The following is a 20,035-nucleotide window of genomic DNA, read 5'->3' on the forward strand; positions in this document are numbered from 1 at the left end:
CCAGCCTTTTCATCTGACCTTTGCTGCTGTTGTCAACGCTCCCCTCCCTCTTATTTAAGGATCCCTGTGGTGACATTGGACCCAGCCACATAACTAAAGAAAATCTCCCTCACGACCCTTAACTCTGCAAATCTGTTTTGCTCTGTGAAGTAACATATTCACAGGCTTGGAGACCGAGGCATGAACACAGGAGGTGGTGGGGGTCACTATTACCGCCCCCCCCCCGTACCTGCTCCTCAACCAGCTGCTTCCATTTTGCAACTATTGCTATCAGTTGTAGGCAAATTGGAGTCAGCTGGACTATAGCATTTTTAAAGAGCTATTTTTACCTTTTTTGAATCCTTCTCCACATAGAAACTGAAATAACAACTGTGCTCTGATGAGTCTGCAGACCAACATGGGTTGAAACCCCCAGAGCTTTGTTAATCCATGCATTCTTCGTGCTTAATGCAGAGAATCTACTGGGATTTGAAATCTCAGTGCTAACTGCTGGTACATTTCTGAGGTATTGTGCCCACCAAAGACATAAAGCAAATTTAATCCTCTTTATCCTTCGGGATAAAGGTCCCAAATCCAGCTCTGTCTCTGTCCTAAGATCTGATGATTCTGAGAGCGTTGGGAATGTACCCTCTCGTGCCCATTCCACTAAGTGTGCTGTGAGGGCATCGTTTCATGAAAACTACATATGTAACCCACTGTCGGTGTTGACAGGGTCCAAAATGGCTTTTCTGCTGAAATTGTAAGAGTGGTAAAAGTTCTTTACTGTCTTTGTCTCCATGCTTTACAGAACCTGGTGAGGAGAACATGCAGGAGGCACCACCAAGTGGCAGAGGCAGGCGGCTTGCAAGACACACGGCTTTCATCCTGAGAACAACGGAACTACTGAAGGAACTTAGCGAAGAAGGGATGGGCAGGGGTGACAGTGGGACTTATCCATGTGGCTTTTGGCTTAGAGACGCAGGACAGGTGGCAGCTCTGTCCTGAAATGGGAGCAGGAGACGCAGACTAAGCTGCAATTGGGAGTAGGCACTGAGGGGAGGGCCGAGGCTCAGGGGGTTTGGATTCAACTCCTCAGTGTAAAGTTGACAACCGGTGAGGTTGTACAGGAGACAGGGACAGAGGAGCTCAGACTGTGAAAGGACAGGCAGAGAAAAGCCCTGGCCCGCCCCCCAAAATGGTCAGAGAGGTAGCTGGAAAATCAGAAATAGACGACATATTAAAACTTGTAGCAGGCTGGGGATGTAGCCTGGTGGTAAAGCATGCATGAAGCCCTGGATTACACACACACACACACACACACACACACACACACACACATAACTTGCTCACTGCTCCCACACATGCTCATTGCTTGGGTCCTGTTATTAGAAATAAGTTTACTTATGACAAAATGTGACTTGTTTATATATGAAACAAGCAGCGATTCCTCATTTGGATCACAGGGCTGTGAGGTTCAAATAAAAAAATTGAAAATATTTCTCAAACTTTCAGGGTGCATGAAATCATTTGTAGGGCTTCTTGAACTAGACTGCTGCTTCTGGTTTGATTAGTTTCAGACTAGGAAGACCTGGGGTGGTGCTACCCCAATCTAAATGTGCTCAAGAGCTTCCGATATCCCGGGTCCTGAACAATCCCTTGTGAACCATTGCAATACCAATGCAAAGCAGTAGGGCTTTGAAATCGGCGAAATTCAGTTTTCCCCGTGTTGTTTCATCCCTTGGTGACGCCGAAATTTCTTTCCCCTCCTCCTCTCTAGCAGCACCGTATGTTCATCCAGGAGAGAAGGGTCAGCTGGGCAGGGTTTTGTAGATTGCCTAGGAGGTGAGCAAGGACTTGAGGGGAGCTTGATGGAGGAGGGGAGGGAAAACACGTGCTCTCTTCCGAGGAAGCGCTGAGAGCCTGGTGGCGTACCAAGTGGGGGCTTTCCCCCCAAAGTCAAGTAGGTGCAAAACGTTGCTATTGCCATCTTGTAAAAACCCCATTAGAGACCCTGTGATGCGACCCGGAGGGAATCACATGAGCATTCAGAGAGGGAACATCGGCCTCATCCTCTGGTCCCTTTCCGAGCCCGGAGAAACGCGCGTGCCTCGACACGGCCCCTTTGGAGCCCACAAGCCGGGGGTCGGGAAACGTATCAGCACCCGCGCGCGGCCGAGGAGCGCAGGGCCGGGACTCAGGGAAGCGGGCGGGGGAGTGAGGAGCCGGGCCGGGCTGCGCTGGGGGCTGGGGGACTGGGGGACCGGGGGAGCCGGAGCGTGGGGGCTCTGGCGACCGGGCCGGGGCGAGGGTGCGCCTTCCGCTCCGCGCACCCCGCGGCGACCCCCGGCTCTGGCCTCCGGACGCTGAAGTTACTCGGTGGAGGGGCGGGACGCCAAGCTCCTGTCCAATCAGGGCGGCTGCTCCGGCCACAGTATTTGCATATTTATGTGACTAACCGAGCCCCGCTCCGCTCCCCGCCCCGAGGGGTCCCGGGCGGGTGGGGCGAAGGCAAGAGTTATGCTAATGAGGTGGGCGGGACGTCGCAGCGCGCTCTGCGGAGGGTATTTAAGGCCCGCGCACCCGGAGCCCAGAGACGCTTCGGGCAGCCTAGCTCAGCGCTTTCCCTCCCTTCCCGCCTTCGGCCGCGCCTTCGCCCTAGCGGCTCCGGGTCCCGGCGGCACGCGGCGCAGCGCTGGGCCAAGCAGAGGTGCGCGAGGTTCCGAAGCAACAGGTCGGGCGGCCGCGCCGTCCCCACCACCAGGTGGCCTCGCAGGTGTCCGGGCCCCGCCACCGCCCGCGGGATGCGCCTGGGCCGCCGGTGCTCGCGCTGAGCCCGTTTCGCCCGCAGCTGCTGCGCCGCAGCCTCGGACTGAACTTCGTGGGCGTCGCCCCCTCCGAGACCGCGGGCCCAGGCTGGAGGGAGAAGGCCAGCCCGCCGCCGCCGCGATGCCGCCGAAGGAGCCCGCTGCGAGGGCGGCCGGGCGGGAGCCGGGGCCCGAGGCGCCCCCCGGCCGGCGCTGTGCCCGCGCCGTGCCCCCGTGTGCCGCGCTCGCCACGGTCCTGTCTGTGGTCGCAGTGGCCTCGTGTCTGTACCTCGGGGCGAAGACCGGCGAGCTCCAGGCGAGGATCGCCGCGCTCGAGTCCGCCGGAGAAGCCCCCTCCCTCCGCCCGCTGCCCGTCAGCCTGGATCAGCTGAAGGCCGTGGTGCAGGAGAAGGTGGAGCGGCTGCTGGCTCAGGTGTGCCGGGCGGGCCAGCGTCTGCGCGGGACGTCCCACGGGGCGTGCACCCGCTCCGCGCGCGGCCTCTCAGGCGCGCGTGGCGAGGATTTGTCCGATGCACGTGCCTTGCACTGTCGGGTGCCGGGTCTGTCGCCGCCCCCTCCGCCTCTGTTTGCCGCTAGCACGCGTGGAGGTGTAAAGGGGAGGGGCGGCAGGGGACAGACAGCCCTCTCTAGCTTTACTGGAGTCTCCTGTGACTCAGTTGTGTGGAGAATATTCCTTCAGACACAGCATCTGTTCATTGCCTCACATCTTACGTGGAGATTAGAGCTAGAGGTTTTTTTAATGTAAGGAAGGCAGCCACTCCTAAGAAAGAAGTCGTCCCGTTAAAACCGACCTCTTTGATCTATTGCATCTTTTCATATTAAAAGTTTAAAAGAATTTGAAAAGTAGCTTTGTTTTTGGTGCAGTGCCGGGCATTTGTGAATGCAGAACCACTGGAGATGAGAACTATGGCTAAGGGTGGCTTCAGGGGGTGTTGGAAGTTGCTCTCCGAACAAGCAGGGTGTTTGGCAGTAGCTGCAGCACAATGACAAGGCCTTCGTGTACAAAATAGTGGCCGTCATGGCTGAGCCTCAGTTTACCTAGAAGAGTACATGTTATTGCAGGTGTTGGCACTGACTGCTTACACCTGCGCTGAGGGAGAGGGTGATGGTAGCTGAATGGAGAAAGACGTTAGATCCAGCAATCTTGCTACCCCATCGGCTGTCCTTTTCTTTTAGGACTTGGATACAGTTACCTTTTGACTGAGGCCTGAGTTCACATGTAAATGTTAGTTGCGCAAGCTCTCGGTGCTGATGAGCCAGGCCATGTGGCCAGAGCCCCCAAGGAAGCCATCCCCGTGCTACTGCTGACTGTAACTTCTCTCTTCCTACAGAAGTCCTACGAACATATGGCTAAAGTACGAGTCTCGAGAGAAGCGCCTTCAGAGTGCAACTGCCCAGCAGGTAAAATGGAACCCGTTAACGAGGTCTCTTCCTTAGCAGCACATCTGAAATCCGAGGTCCTGTGTCTGTCAAGTCCACCTGTAATAGCAAGAAAGAATGCAGACCCAACTTGCTTTAATAAGATCAGCATGTCTCAGCCCAAGCGATGGCGAGTAAAGCCCTGGATATGATTGTGAGCGGCATACAGGGTCTGTAGGGGAGAGTGGAAAATAGGGGCAAGATGCTGTGCAGAGGCAAAGGGCTTAGAGTCACAGATCGAAAGTGTTCTTCAATTATATGAAATTAACGTCTGGTGAAAAGGACTGTAGAGCTGTTAGATTCTGAATTCCCCAGGGTAATGTTGCACTAGTGCATGCTTCTGTTTATTCTTTGGCACAGGGTTATGTTAAAAAACGCCTTTACTGCTTTGCTTTCCCCTTTTCTGTCAAAACAGTTCTTTCTCCTGTTCCATATAGATGAAGACTCAAAGGACATTAGTTCTTTATCTTGGGCTTCACATTACAAACTGCCTTCAGTGACTGCTCAGAAAGGGTTCTTAAATTCTCACCATTTTTTCTGTGTGGTTTCAAGGACCTACATTAATGATAGTGTAGCAGAAGGGTGGAGAAGAGAAGCCTCAGTGACTCACGCCCTCCCCTCACGGGTCCCCGAGGCCGGGTGTCCTCTGTGGATGGGTTCTGTGATACAGGCCATGAAACTCACGGGACTCTTGAGGTGTTTTTAGATAAGTGCTGTTAATGCCTATAAGTGAGTCTCTTATATATTCTTTAATGGTCAAGTACAGAGGATCCTTGACTTATGAACTTGATCGGTTCCTGAGGGCTGGTTGTAACTCAAGTTGGTTGTAAGTGAATACAGCTGAGGTCTGGATATTTGTCTGGGTACATGCTATAGATAACAAGCAGGTGAATCTTCCATCGGCCTAATAAATCCAATTATTTAGTGTCAGGCTGGTTGTAACTTGAGGGTCCACTGTACATGGTACTTGGATATCCGTATAGTCCTGGGCCACACAAGGGTATTCCAGTCACCCACGGACCCACATATGATGGTGGTCCCAGGAGATTTGCTGGCCTTGTGACATGGCCACCGTGGTTGGTGTAAGTGTGCTGTGTGATGTTTGCCTAGTGATAGAATCATCTAAGGACACAGTTTGAGAACATATTTCCATCTTGGAGGCACAGGATGTGAAAGTCCAGTTCATTATTTTCTTCCAAGACTTTTTTCCCCCTCTTGATAGCTTGTTTTGACATAGCTAAACTGTACCATCTTAGACATTTTAAATACTGTGTCACCTCCAGGTGGTACAGCCTAAAAACTGTTTATATTCTGTTGATTATAGTTTTTAATTGAAGACTGGATCGAGAAGCTATATTAGGAAAATAAAGTGTCAACATCCAACAGTGTAGGCCTCATTCTTGGTGGCTTTATGTTGGGAAAGATCTGCAAAGTTGAGTGCTGAGGAAAGGCGCTTCTAGTACAGGAATTAACTGGCACCAGCCTCCTCAGTGTTCAGGGATTGTTTGCATTCCCGAGACAGTTGGTATGGCCACACCACTTGAGTCCAGGATTTAAGAATTATTCTTAGCATATGCAAGACATAACCGTTACGGTGATTTTGAGGAATTGGTACCTGTATGTAGCATATCTTGATCATTTTCCATCCCTTTCCGCATCTCCAAAAAGTCTGCTTTTCCGTTTCCTACATCTCTCCTTTTTTTACTTTGATTTACAATCTAGGTTTCTTATATAAGAGGAACTATTTGATATCTTCTTTTTCTTGAGTCTAGCATTTTCTTTTTGTATACAGTACTTTTGACATCTGTGAATTCAAAGTAGCTGAGAGGAGTCTTAGTGAGTTTGGTAAAAAGTGGAAAAGCGATCCTTACAGCCCTGAGGAGAGTCTTCTGAGAAGGTATCTTGCCTCACGGTGTGTAATGTGGGGTAGTTATTGAGGTCTAACTTGGAACCTGGAAGATAACGATTCCTTTAGTTTACTGAGGACGGATTATTTGGGACGATTTTCCATCTGAACATAGTCATTTAATAATAAATGGTGGTTTTCTTGGCTTTTTTCTTTTTTTCTTGTAACAACTGCCTTACTTCCTTATTGCCACTAGAGCTGTACATCACCTCAGTTTTTACCTGGCTACTTGCAAGGTAACCTTGGAGGGTGTGTGTTCCAAGACATGGAATTGCACAGGTTTCTTGCTGACAGACCACACTTATAGACACACTCCCTCTGCTTGTGGAATAACCAGACACATCAAAATAGAGGCATTCTGTTGAAAGTGGTATCCTGGAGCAACTGAGCAATGTTAAGTTACGGTCAGTGAGGTATTGTCCTAGGAAACAAACAGGCGGGCCAAGAGGATTAGAAAGGAGATACCGTGCTTCCCACCTGGTTTGGCTCTGCCTTTGGTTTGCAGGACTTAGAGTCGTCACCCAGACATCTGCTGGTGGGGCAGAGTGAGACAAGTCTGTGACCTCAGCCCAGTTCCTGTGGACACATGCCCACCCCTTGAAGTTGACACCGCTGTTGACAGTCTCAGAGCCAAGGACCTGATAGCTGAGAAGTAAAGCTGGGTCGTTGGGTTCACTGTGGTTACTTTTGCTAGATCTTGGTCCCAGGGAGGCTTATCCAGGTAGCTATGAGGATATCGTAAAATTTATAGATTTTTTGAAATATGTACACAGGAAGGCAGCTCTGATGGAAGATGGAGGACGAGTCTTTACTTCTAACTGTAGGAGAGCCGCTCTTTAATTTTCCTTAACAACCTGGAGAATTCGGTACCAGTAATCTCCTTTCATAAATGAGGAAGCTGGGACTCAGAGTGGCTAACATACTGAAGGTCAGGATTCAGGCCCACCTCTGAAGAAATCAAAAGACCAAAGCCCATTGAGAATGGAGGATGAAGATTTTGGAGTGGATAATTCTGGATTGGAATTTTGGATCTGCTACTGAATAACTGTAACCTTAGTAAAATTAGTGAACTTCTCTGTAGTCCACTCACCCAATTGCCCAAGGCTAATACTACCATTTTTATGGGATGATAATTTATGTAAGTGGCCTGACACAGTCTGCATTAAGTACTAAGTATTCTTTTTCCTGTATGCTATTGAACTCTATAGACAGGAAAACTGAGGCCAGGAAATAATGCCGCTTGCTCAGAACCCAATGGCTTATGAACCGCAGGTTTTGAATAAAATACTATGCTTACTTAAATATACCTGTAGATCATTCGTGCAGATAATCAGACTAGTCAGTGTCTCTTACTGGTATATCAATGAAGGGTGGTCTTTTACAGATACTTATATTAGTATCCTAAATTATTACAAAAATTACAGCGAGTGCTTTTGACCCGTTAGGTGGAGTGTGGGAGAAATAGGATTTTTAAGAGGATAGAACCCTGGTGTGGTGGTACTGCATGCATGTAGTCCCAGCTGCTTTTGAGAAGCTGAGGCAGGAGGATTGCAAATTTGAGGTCAGCCTGGACAGCTGGGCAAGACCCTGTCTCAGAGTAGAACAGGAAGTGATGGGGCTGTGGCTCAGTGGTAGAGCACTTGCCTGGCATATGTGAAGCCTGGCTTCAATCCCTAGTATTGGCAAAAGGAAAAAAGTAGGATAGTGACAGTAAAAGGTCTTTATAGTTTAATGCTAGGTACTTATGAAGTTTACAAAGAGTAGATTATCTGAATCATTTTCAGACTTTTAAAAAGATTGAAGTGCAATTTATAATTACCTATTTTAGTATCTAATAAATTTATCATTGGGCACTCAGCACCACAATCTAGCTTTAGATCATATTTGTCCCCCTTGAAAATTCAAATTTCCTTTTGAGCTCAAGAGGAGCTATTTTTAAAAGTATTTGCTTCATAAGAAACCCTGAAATAATGATACAAAGCCCTTATATATCAACAGAGCTCTTTTTAGCAGAGTATTTGAGCGGTTGCTGAGGCATGGAAATGTAGCTCATATTGGAGACTTGACCTCCCTAAAATTTGACCTTCATTTGAGAGAATCAGTTGGTTCTTTTCAATGGCTGTAAAACTGTCTTGGGTTCTGTTCTTGGTGTTTTACATAAAGTATGCATGCACCGGGGATGTTTATGGAAGGGCTCCTGTGATCAGTGGAGTTGGGCAGCCAACCCAATGATGTTGCAGTCAGAGTAACTAAGTCAAGACAGCTGAGGTCTGGATGTTTACCTGGGGACATGCTATAGATAACAAGAGGCAGATGAATCTTCATTAACCCAATTAATCCAAATTGTATGTCAGGCCGGTTATAACTCTAGGGTCCACTGTATTTTCTGAGGCTGCTGTATACCCTCCAAGTACATGAAGATGATTACATACAAAGTAAAAGCAAGGAAAAGTACCTATTTTTCATAATGCGAGCAACGTAGCTTCAGGAGACTTAAAGGCACTTTGGGTCAGTTACAGGTGGAGATAAATGTTAATCACGGCCTTCAGCATGTGCTGCTTTTCCCGTGGCTTAAGAGGTTGTAATGAACCCAGCCTGGGCGACTTAGCCAGACCCTGTCTCTAACGGGCTGCCCATGGGTTCAATTAAAACCCTTTAAATTATTTTGCTAACATTTATCACGTAAAACTTGTTTTTCCTATGAACATGGATTTTCACTTATGCTATGTGTTTTTTTCTACCAAGCCACATGATGAATGGAAAGAGTGTGTCTAGTAAGGGGATGGTAATGCTTAGTTCTGTAAGGTGAAGCGCGATTGGAAGCAGTCTGTAGAAAGAAAGCAAATTAAAATGCTTAAATGTTACTTGGGAGAGCGGCAGACATTCCCTCCTTCTTGGAAGACTGAACAAAACTGTGTGCCCTATGAGCACCTTGGTGCATGCGCGTGATATTGTTCCAGTCCTACTGAATACAACGGTTTGGGTGTAGCACCTTTAGTTGTCCAGGAGTGACAGCTGCAAAGTGCCCTGCTGCCCAAAGGACCAAAGACAAATGGCCTCTTGGAGCAGCGTTCTTGCTTGTTTTTTCTTGTCTGTGAGTCCTTAAGGTGACTCTTCAAATGCTTCATTTCTCTACCTCAGCGACTCTGTCCTTGCATGAGCTGGGGATTGCAGGGAAGGGTTCCGTCCTGCGTCCTGCAAGGGGTTGGGCAAACTGTCCTAGCTCACCCGGAAACCACGTAGGAGCCCATAACAACCTGCTGTGCTTCTGATTGCTTTGTAATTGTGCAAAACCAACTACATGGCATTAACCAAAACAACATCTGAACGCCGGCCGAGAAGGGAATGTCTCATCCGCAGGATTAGGTACGAACTGTGGGGGGAAAGCTAGCGTCAGGACTGCTTTGCAACCCAGGGGCCCATTTCCTAGACATCCAAATAGCATCAATCTGTTATTCTGAGTGGAAACCATCCAAAACCTATCCTAAAAGTATTTTAGTTCCATCCTACCACATGAAAAACATTACTCGGTGGGTTATGGGAGCCGAGGATGTGAAAACTGTGTGGGAGTCAGTCTAGGCTGCAGGCGAAGCCGGATGTACCGGGCACAGACGCCCCGCCCTGCCCGGCTGGCGGAGGTGGGGGTCCCACGCAGTGGACCAGTGCGCCGTGACATTGAACACCCCGCCGCCAATTTGTGCTAAAAGTGACAGAGGTTTGCCCGCGCACCTAATTCTTAGACGTGGATAGTGACTGCTTGCTTGGGGGATTTGTTCCGCAATCTTGTAATCAAAACTATTTTAAAAACTGACTTTTGAAAAGGAGGAAAATGAGAGTGAGATGTTGTAGTGGAAATGGCCCACAAAGGGAAGCCATTCCTGGGGCGTCATCTGTTCTTCCAGCGACTTCTCTGTCGTTCCGATTCCCTGGGAGATGCCAAGAGGTGGCGGGCACCTCCCCTTTGTGACCACAAGGGGGAGGAACTGAGCTAAATAGGGGTTTCCGCCTCTCCCCCAGCTTCTCGCCTTTGAGATCCCCAGGTGACTTCTTCTCCTTGACCTCTGTTTTCAATGGAAACAATTTGGGGAGGAAGCAAGAAATTTCTTCATCTATATTGGAAGAGTAGAAAATCCTATAAGCTTTAAGATACTTAAAAGAACCTAGTACTGCAAAGTTTACCTTTCAGTGGAACAGTGTAGTTATTTAGTATATAAATTCAAAGCTATGAACTGTAGTCTAACATTCCCATAGAAAAAAGGAGCCAAATGTAATTACATTTACCAATTTAGGGGAGAGTTTGTACTTCAATTTGTAATTTCTTGGAATCCAGAGTTGTTTGGAATTACTGTCATGCTCCTGAGGTTGCTGTCCCTGGAGTTTCCACTTGAACTTTAGTTGCCATATATGATAGTTGAGACGAATCCTTTATTTTTCCTCATTCTGCTCCTTAATAGTATCACTAAATCTGCCTTTGCTATAAAGGCATGTTTAGTAAATGGAGGCCTTATTTTCCAGGAATGCCCAAACCGATATTAATAATTTAGATTTTAGCAATGCTAGTCTTCTGGACACATTTTTCTCGTATTTGGATACAGTCATCACAGTTTAACACTTTTCCTATTTAGGCCAAGTGGCTGAGTAGAGTATGTGTCCTAGCCATCTCTAGCTTGTACATTCTGGAATATTGAAAGTCAGAGTATGTCTAACTAGAAACAGTTGGGCCAGGGGTAGTCTACTTTCCCCCCCAAAGAATTCATGTGAATATTTTTAAAAAATGCAATACGAGAAACCCTAGTATATGAAATCGGACGCGCTGTTAATCACCCTACCTCGCTTTGGAGGTTGGGGGTACAGAGGCCAAGACCCCAGGTCGTCCTCCCCCTCCCTGGCCACCCCTGTCTGTACGGCCCCTGGGGAATCTCCAAAAAGCCTGATCTCCCTTGGAGACCGAGCAGTTGTTGAAGTCCAGTCCCCAGGGTCACACGGCTGCTCTGCAGAGGTCCCTTCCGCCTTCAACGCAGACCCGTCTCCAGAATTCCGTGCGGAGAGCAAAACTGGAAATGGTGGACGTTAAATTAGCTAGTGAAATGAGTGGAATTAACAAATGACTCTCCGTGTGGTTCTGTCTTTAACGGGCTGTAGGGTTCCAGCGGAGGAGGAGGTGTGATGATGGAGGGCCCACAGGGAAACCGGGTGCACGAGCCGTGTTGCTCAGAGTGCTGCCGCGTCTTAGAGACTCAGCATCTCCCCTCATCGGGTTTTGAGTCATTTAAGCCTTCAAACGATATTTTTCATGACAGTTTTCTGCAAATTTGTTTTTATGCTTTAATTTCATCTATTCTTATGGAGCTGTAACATTAAGTAATATCAGTACACATTACCTTTTTCATGTATTTAAAGCAGTTAAGTTTTTGACCAACAGTCAATACTTGGTTCACAAGATGCTATATGAAAAATAACTCTTCTCCAAATTACAGTTGTCCTCTGTATCTGAAAGGAGATGGGTTCCTTGACCTCCATGGACTCCACAACCTTTGGATACCGAATCTTTCACATTCCATGGTCTAGGATTTGTGTATGACCCATGTGTATCCTCCTGGATCCTCCGTAAGCAGTTGGTACCCTGTGTCGCTTAGAGGATAAGGACAAGGAAAGGTCGTGTTCAGTACAGACGCAGTGGTTTTCCCCAGTGAGAATACAGGAACTGTGTGTCTGTTTAAACAATGGGAAAAGTCTCTGGAAATTAATATTTTAGCCAATAGCGAGTGAATAACGTAGCACATTTCACAGAGAAAGTGTAAATCTGCCCACAACCGTACTGCACCCAGTACCAGGGAAGGGAAATGGGGGACTGCGCCTCCCGTTGAAGCGAATGCCCTGTCAGCAGTGCTCGCTGCTGCGTGAGGAGCCGCTGTGGACACTTGTTTAGCTGAGCGAGGCACCGCCTCAGCCATCTCGCAGGGCACGGCACAGTTACAGGTTTCCGAGCTTTGGGGAACAGTTTATTTTCTCTGTAATCACAGTCTTGGGCCGGGGATTTAGCTCAGTGGTTTCACCGCCTGCTGCACAAGTGCAAGGACCAGAGTTCGATCCTCGGTACCAAAAACAAAAAAACAAAACAAAAAACCAGTCTCAACCTGTGGACTTTGAGGAAATCTGAGAAAATGAGACTGCCTTCTCTGAGAAGCCAGTTATCAGTAAAATCGCAAAAGATGGGAAAGTTGAGCAAATAAGAAAGGCTGGAAAAATCATACAGACAAAGCTGTTATAAGGCACGAAAAGATCTGACCAAACAGACTGTGTCCTCTTAAACTTACCTCCTGGCTCCTGCAGAAACTCTGATGGTTCCCCGGAGCCTGAGCAGGGTAACCAGCCCTTCTGCACACTGCAGTGCATCTGGAAGTTTTTAACAAACTGTAGCACTGAGAAATTACATCCATCAAGAAACCAGGGCCTTCATGTTCTTGTGTATAGTTTCCTCCTGGCGAAGTTCTTTAATGCGCTAGATTTCAGCTACTTCTTAGGATTCCTCCCTGAGTATTGGCTTGGTTCTACAATCAAGTTCTGAATATGTATGTTGGTGGTCAAATTTATGCTGACATTTTTTGAAAGTTTTTATTTTTATAGCAAAAGGTATCTTTGGATTGAGAAGTCTGAGGTATATTTTGTTTTTTGTGTGCGAGTCCATGACACATTAGACTCAAATGTGCTTTACTCTTTTAAGCTTTCAACTTTTTGAGCAGAAAACCCTTAGTCCTGTCTTCAATTCTCAAGAAAAGCTCCAGACAGGAGAACTTTATAATCAATCACATATATCCCCTATGTGGATCAGATGTCATTTTCTCATCATTTTCAATTTATTACAAGTCTCCACTTTGGCTTAATTATAATCATGTGTGGCTAGCTTTTTAAGCATTCACGCTATTTTCACATTGATGGCATGTGATGAGATTAATAACTTGTCGAATTCCTGGAAACTAGGGATAAACACAGCAGACACATGCGTGGCCGGAGAAGCGGTGCCACATGTGGACATGGAGCATCTTGCCCAGCGTGATCGCTATTGGCACAGTGGACAGGTGCCAGGTCGTCTGTGCCCTGCACGAGGGCCCCATTCCTGCTGGCCACTCGGGTGTCTCTGCCTCCCCTCCTCTCGCACGAGCACTAACTGCAGCTCAGCTCTGTCCTGTGGATGGAGCTTGGCCGGCCCCACCGTGGGCATACCGCCTGGTCACCTGCATCGCCCTTGGGTCCCAAGCCCATGGTGAGCCAAGGGAACATTAATGCCAAAGAGCAATGTTTGGCCCCAGATTTCAAAAGTAATCTTTTCTTTCTTCAAAAATTCCTGTTCAAAGATACTTTTTGAAAAAGGTAAAATCATGACTTCTGTGCAGATGTAAAATATATGTTAAAGATTTTATTTAAATTAAGACACTATTAAGAGGTTATAACAAGTTCGAAGGAGAATTTAAAGTCATACATTTGTGCCACAGGAATATTGACATTTATGCATAAATGGAGACCAAACTGGGTATTTCCACAGTGAGGGACAGAAGGCAGAAAGAAATGCGTCTATAGATGAGAGCTATTTTTTACTGTTATCTCCAATTTATATAGTTATAAAATAGCTCTTGAAACCAGGTAAATTAGGAAGGGGTGTAGTGGAGACAATACATAGTTTGCCACCTGAGCACAAGTTTTTGTTTTATATTACTAAAGCAATCATGCAGGAAGCTATTCTTTAGGCTCAAAAAATCATGGTAATGATTGTTTATTATCTGTTTCCTTCCATGTTCATATCCTGTGGGTTATATGGTATTTAATTTTCTTATCATTGTTAAAGTTGGTAATTTAAGGGCCAGGAAGTTAACTTAGTGGTAGAGAGCTTACCTAGCACACCCAAGGCCCTGGATTCAATCTCTAAACACACATAAACACATACACATATACGTGTGTGCACATACACACAATTTGTTACTTAAAGGAGAGTTCCTTTTAGCTTGGACTTTTGCATTTTGTACACTGGGCCCGTTGGGGTAGTGTTGACTGCTGAGTCCGTGTTACTGGTATGATTTACATAAGTGGCCTGACAATTTGTTCCAAGTAGGAACCACTTTGGGGACTTGGCTTCCTGTGTTTAGGTACCAATGAGTGGTTTTGCTAACATGAGAGAGAGTTCCTGCCCCTGTCTGTTTTGGGGAATTATGCCCAGGCAATTACATAATCCATTCTTCCATTTCTGCACTGATTAATTGTAGTGGTCCTTGTAAATGTCTAATATAAAATAACTAGAATAACATGGAAACGGGGGTTAAAGACAATCTAACATTAAGACTTTGCAAGGGACTACATTCTGATTTGGAAAAAGAATGTGAATAAATCAGTTCCATACTTGTTGTCTTATATTTCTCACTGTGTATATTTAGCCACAGAAGGAACACAATGTGTTTACCAACTCTGTTACTATATTTAAAATTTTGGCTTAGAAATGATACTTGTTCCATAATCTACAAATACATCCAGTGTCTTCCTCTGGGAAGGGCACGGATCCTTCGTTGTTCCTGGCGCGGGCTGATGGAGAAAAGCCCGAGGGACCTTTCCTTGCATCTGTGGGGGAGCATGCATGGCTGCATCTGGAATCTGTGCTGTTCTCAGCCAGCCTGGCCTGGACTTCAGCACCTTATCTCCTGGTTTGGATTTCCTAGCACACTGCCATGTCATTCCCATCCTATTCACCCATGTGTTTATTGCTGTTCCGGGCAACTTTGTCTTTGGCCCATGCCTCCCTAGAGTAGTTTGCTCATTCTTGGCCCTGTGGTCCCTGCCTCATTTGATCTCTGCCTCTCTTGTTGTCATGGCAGTGCTGTGTCTGCTCCTCTGTCCTGCTGCCAGGGCTGGGCACCTTGCGGCTGAGCCCGCTGGGATTGTGGTAGATGCGAAGCTACAGCTAGATAACTGTGGCCTGCATCCTAGGAAGGAAGAGGAAGTCAGCAGGGGCTGCGGGAGGTGGGCAAGGGTACACAGACTGGATGGTGGTCGGTGGCTCTTTTGGGGAAATTCCTTCATTGAGAAGCAGCTTGTGTCCCACTGGTCTCCTCGTACTTGGGGAGCGGGGAGCTAATGCTAAATATCAAGTATTCTTGAATATCAGGGTTGAAAAATTATAATGTGGGTGGTAACTGGCTTTTGGTATTCCCTAACTTCAGGCAGCTCTGGCAAAGATGGAAAGCTCCCGTGCATAGGAGTCTTTTCAAAATCTTATTTATTTATTTATTTATTTATGGTACCGGGGATCGAACTCAAGTCCTTGGGCTTGTGCAGTAGGCGGTGAAACCACTGAGCTAAATCCCTGGCCCTCAAAATTTTTTTAATTCAATTAACAATATTTATTGTGCCTTACTAAGAACTGGCCGCATGACACGTGCCTTACTCTTTAGAGAAATAAATAGGTTCTAAGCTCTGGGAAGGACTAATGGTATCAGATAAGCAGACTGAAGACTCTAAGGAATTAAATGTTACAAAAACATAGTCTGTAGCCGATGGTGGCCAGTGTTAATGGATTTAAAGCTACAGTGCTAATTGGAATTTGAACTCTTAATTCCAGGTCACTTATCACAACTTCTAAAGTAGTTAGGGTTATGCAGAAAAGTTGGTATTTGAGGGTTTTTAAAAACAATTTTTTTCTAAGAATGTTAAAAAGTTCTCTACTGAGGATTATGATACTTTGCAGAATGCTGGTGACACCAGTTAGATGGTTTTCCTGAAGGTAAATGATGGCCACCAATTGTTAGGTAAGTGTTACATTCTAACCATTCCCAGGCTGCCTTCCTGGCAGTCATTCCTAAGGAGGCTCACTGGCCCTCGGGAGGTGGGTGTAAGTCTGTGGCTGTGTTTCCCAGTGAAGGCGGAGTCTGGGCCTTGGCCGGTCTGCCCTGGGCTGGAAGGGCAGAGATGCCGTCAGGTGGCTGTGAGGCAGCACTGGGTGCTGCAGGGCGTCTCCTCCTCACCCCTACTGATACCTCGGGCTGATGAATTCTGTATTGGGGCTGTCCTGGCACTGTGGGGTGTTTCCTGTATTACTGGCCTCCACCCGCCAGATGCCAGTTGCACCTTGCACTCCTGGGTTTCCACAACTGTGAGCATCTAGGCATTGCCAAGTGTTCCCGCGGAGGCAAAGTCACCCCCAGGTGAGACCCAGCAAATCAGGGAGGCAGGGTATCAGCTGCTGCTCCTTCTGGGAGAATGAGATTTTGGTGTCTGCATAGGTGGGATCTAGGTCCCACCCTCCACAGGCGGCCTCCTGGGCCTGCGCATTCTCTCTGCTGCTGTGCCAGCTGCTGCCCTCTGCTCTCCACCTGTGGCTGCATTGCTGCCTCATGCTCAAGCTTTGGCTCAAAAGCAACTTCTTTGGGTTTGGTGACTGCATCATCGTTGATGCTATTAAATAATTCATGCAAGTGGCAAATGCAAACCTTTGAATCCAAGATGGCACCCAGTTCCCCGTCTCCCCCGGAGCAGTCTGCCTGTAGTGCATATTGGGTAATTTCCCAACACTGATGCGCATCGCTCTTTTTAAAGGCTGCAGAGCCTCCTGTTGTGTAGGCTGACCATGGCTCGGTGAGAAGGCAGAGCCCTCGAGAGGATTCAGATCCTGTTCCCTGTGCCCGATTTCCCTGCCTCCCGAGGGGGAGGTCACCTTATGCCTACTTCGGTTCCGTACAGCCTCAAGCACACGTGGGGAGCTTCATAAATGTTTCGTAAACTGAAAGTGTCACTGTTGTGGTGTCCTGATACTCGGTGCTCACCAATCGCTGTGAAAGGAAGTTACAGATTGTTAGGGTTCACAGATATCCCACTGGGGTCTGATGTTGTGGTGTCATTAGAGTTTTAAAAATGTAATGTACTTTATGGTAAGTTGATATTTAAGTTTTAATAACAGGTGTGTTTAACAGGGCCTGCAAACCTCTGAGAAGTGAACAGTCAGCTCTCCCGAGTCAGCGTCCAGATTCCAGCCGCCATAGTCACTCCTGTTTCCCCACGGCAGTGCATGCTGAGTTCTTGGAAGTGCTTCCCAGGGTGATGGCTTCTCTGCCTCCCGTTTTATTCCCTTATTTTACAGATCTAGTCTTGCTATGCTGCCCAGACTGGGCTTGAACTTCTGAGCTCCAGCAGACCTCTGCCTTCCGAGGAGCTAGGAATGCGGGCATGGGACACCAGGCCTGGCTCCTGTTGGTATTTTAGGGTCCAGTACTGGGAGGGTGATCAAGGGTTATCTAGACTTCCATCTGATACTTGCATTTCCCTGGTGACATTCTGGCTAACAGGCCAACTCATGCTGATCTCGTGAAATGTGCCTTTTGATCTTTGGACACTATGGTTATGAGCATCTCCATCTTATCCTTGAAAATAAATTGATGCTACTTTGTCTAACAAGTCTCCAAATATTTGAAATCACCCAATATTCTCCCCATTGTTTTTACTTTTAGAATAGATGGCCCTACTTTGTTCAGAGGTTCCAGCTGGTCTGTTCTTGTCTTAGAGTGTTCATACCTGACCTGAATGCAGCTCTAGATGGAGGAGGGTGAGAAGAGCAGACTTCATCAGTTGGACTATACTGCTAACTTGTGCAGCCTAAAATTATAATAATGTTGCTGGTCTCAGAATTCTATCAACTGATGCTGAATTTAGCTTTGAAAATTCGCAGTTGTTTTTATCAGTGCTGCTAAGTCGTCCTGCCTTCTATATTCCTTCCTGTACAGTATTTTTAGGGGAAGGATTCAAGATTTTATGTAATTTTCCACTAGGCTCTCATTTATTTGTATAAAACTCAACTCCAGCTTTGTCAGGATTTGCTGGAATCATGATTGTCTTATTTTTCCAACTTCTCTTGGCTTCTTATGATTGGAAAATATAATGAAAACCGATCAAGATTATTTTCTAATTCTTTAATAATTCCTGAGCATGAGAGAGTTGAAGATGGGGCCCAGTGGCTTTCTTCTAGTCTTTCCCTTTTAACTGCCGTTAATCTATTATGAGCACCTTGGAATTGTCTTTTTACCCCTGATTATTAATTATCTCTTATTATAATACTTCCACTGTGTTCCTTAGCATATGGTTTCTTGGGCCAGGGATCTAGCTCCGTGGTTTCATCACCTGCTGTGCAAGCGCAAGGACCTGAGTTCGATCTCTGGTACCAAAAGAAAAAATATGGTTTCTTTGTCATGTTAACAGATGTTATGGGGGCTGGGGATTTAGCTCAGTGGTGGTGCTGCCTGCCTTGTAAGGACAAGGTCCCTAGTTCGATCCCCGGTACCAAAAAACCCCCAAAACCCAAAACCCCCCACCCAGATGTTATGAGGAAGAGAATCTTCAAGATCAAGTAAATTAGACCTACACAGAATTAAACAAATATAAGCAGATTTACTTACTGGGGGACTTGTTTGGCAAATTTCCAAAATTGAGACTATAATATGCCATGTTTTCTAAGCTCTTTTGGTCATGGAACACTATTTTTCCTTTTAGATAAAATAACATGGCTAGGAGTAAATAATTCTGGTAAGTTTCATGAGGGCTGTATAGAAGGAAGTGCTTAGGTTTACAGAACTTTTGCTGAGGCATCTGGGGTTAATAGTCTTTCCCAACTTGCAAAAGCTTGAGTTGGTAGAAAGGAGAAGCTGGAGGAGAAGGATGAAACTTGGGTTAAGTGGGGCTACTCTAGCTAAGACCGATGTTTAAAACAGAAGGCAAATCCAGGGACCTCACAGGTAACATAAATATGTGAGGTTAGACTAGGGCATCCTGCTGTTAGACTGGGCAGTAAGACCCACCTAAACGCATCCAAGTAACTTTTAAAAGTGCTTTCCCAAACAAGCCCTTGATTGTCATTTAATCTGGCCCAAAGGCGGAACATTAGCCTTTAGTTCAGCACCTAACTCAGCTATGATAGCTACCTAACACAACTACACAGAAATGTTTTTCATTTTTGGAGAAAATGGAGTAATATATTTTATATAAATTTCTTTTGTTTATCCATTATTCAGATAATGCCATTTGTTTGTGACACATTTCAGAGTATGTTAGGCTTATGTTGATAATATTTTTCTTTAAAAATGTGATCTGCATCTTTTGTTTCATCAGAGTTCCACCATTGCCTTAGTAGTTACTTTCTCATTACTGGGACAAAAAACTTGATGCCCACAAATTGAAGAAACAGAAGCTTATTTTACTTCACAGTTTTTAGGGGTTTCAGTTGATAGCTGGCTGGCTCCAAGGCAAGGTGGCCTGGCAGAGGAGAAACAGTCCATGGCAGGGTAGGCAGGAAGCAGCAAAACTTCCTCCTCCTCTGCCTTTTTATTCCATCCAGGATGCAAACCTATTGGTTGGTGCCACCCATACCCAGGGTCTTCCCTCTTCAATAAGTCCATCACTTACACCCAGAACCAATTAGTGGACTGATCCATTATCATATACCCATGGTCCAGGTATGAGGATCATGGGTATCTGAGGCTTTGGGGGAACATCTAGATATAAACCAAAACAGCCATGAATAAAACAACAGAAATAGAATTTAAATAGTAACCAGAACAGGGGCAATATGTTTACATTATGTCCAAGCATTTTATGTGGTGTCCCAATCAAATAACTTAGTAACATATAACTTAAATGAAAGTTCTCAGGACTTCAAAGTTATACCTAGAAGACAGTAAACTTAGTGTCTTCTTAGGAAGATAGTACACATTTGCTTTAAAATAAGTTTCTATTTTTATACTCATTGTAAAACTATAGAACAGTGATGGGAAAAGCTTTAGAGCTTTCAGTGATACAGCCTGCTGTGGCATGTGTGCCATAGGGTTTCCACCACTGCCATAGAAATACATGTATGGTATGTGAATTTACCATAATTTCA

At 46.2% G+C, this 20,035-nt stretch overlaps 1 protein-coding gene and 1 long non-coding RNA gene across 5 annotated transcripts in view; both read left to right on the forward strand.

Moving 5' to 3' along the window:
* The window catches only part of LOC101708405 (uncharacterized), a 104,254-nt gene extending 102,779 nt beyond the window's left edge, over nucleotides 1-1,475 (forward strand). For all 4 annotated transcript variants that reach the window (XR_015446452.1, XR_015446453.1, XR_206128.4 and 1 more), the window contains one exon: nucleotides 788-1,475. This is a non-coding gene — a long non-coding RNA (uncharacterized LOC101708405). The remainder of the gene's footprint in view (nucleotides 1-787) is intronic.
* A 1,069-nt stretch (nucleotides 1,476-2,544) lies between these two features.
* Col25a1 (collagen type XXV alpha 1 chain) overlaps nucleotides 2,545-20,035 on the forward strand; it is a 401,020-nt gene continuing 383,529 nt past the window's right edge. Inside the window, exons 1-2 of the mRNA XM_021245429.2 lie at nucleotides 2,545-3,216; nucleotides 4,136-4,205. Of these exons, the coding sequence (XP_021101088.2) occupies nucleotides 2,926-3,216; nucleotides 4,136-4,205 (361 nt within the window). The 5' untranslated portion in view covers nucleotides 2,545-2,925. The remainder of the gene's footprint in view (nucleotides 3,217-4,135; nucleotides 4,206-20,035) is intronic.

Source organism: Heterocephalus glaber, unplaced genomic scaffold, assembly GCF_053883595.1.
Source record: "Heterocephalus glaber isolate CG9 unplaced genomic scaffold, H.glaber_assembly_v1.0 deba00001688, whole genome shotgun sequence".
Classification (NCBI taxonomy): domain Eukaryota; kingdom Metazoa; phylum Chordata; class Mammalia; order Rodentia; family Bathyergidae; genus Heterocephalus; species Heterocephalus glaber.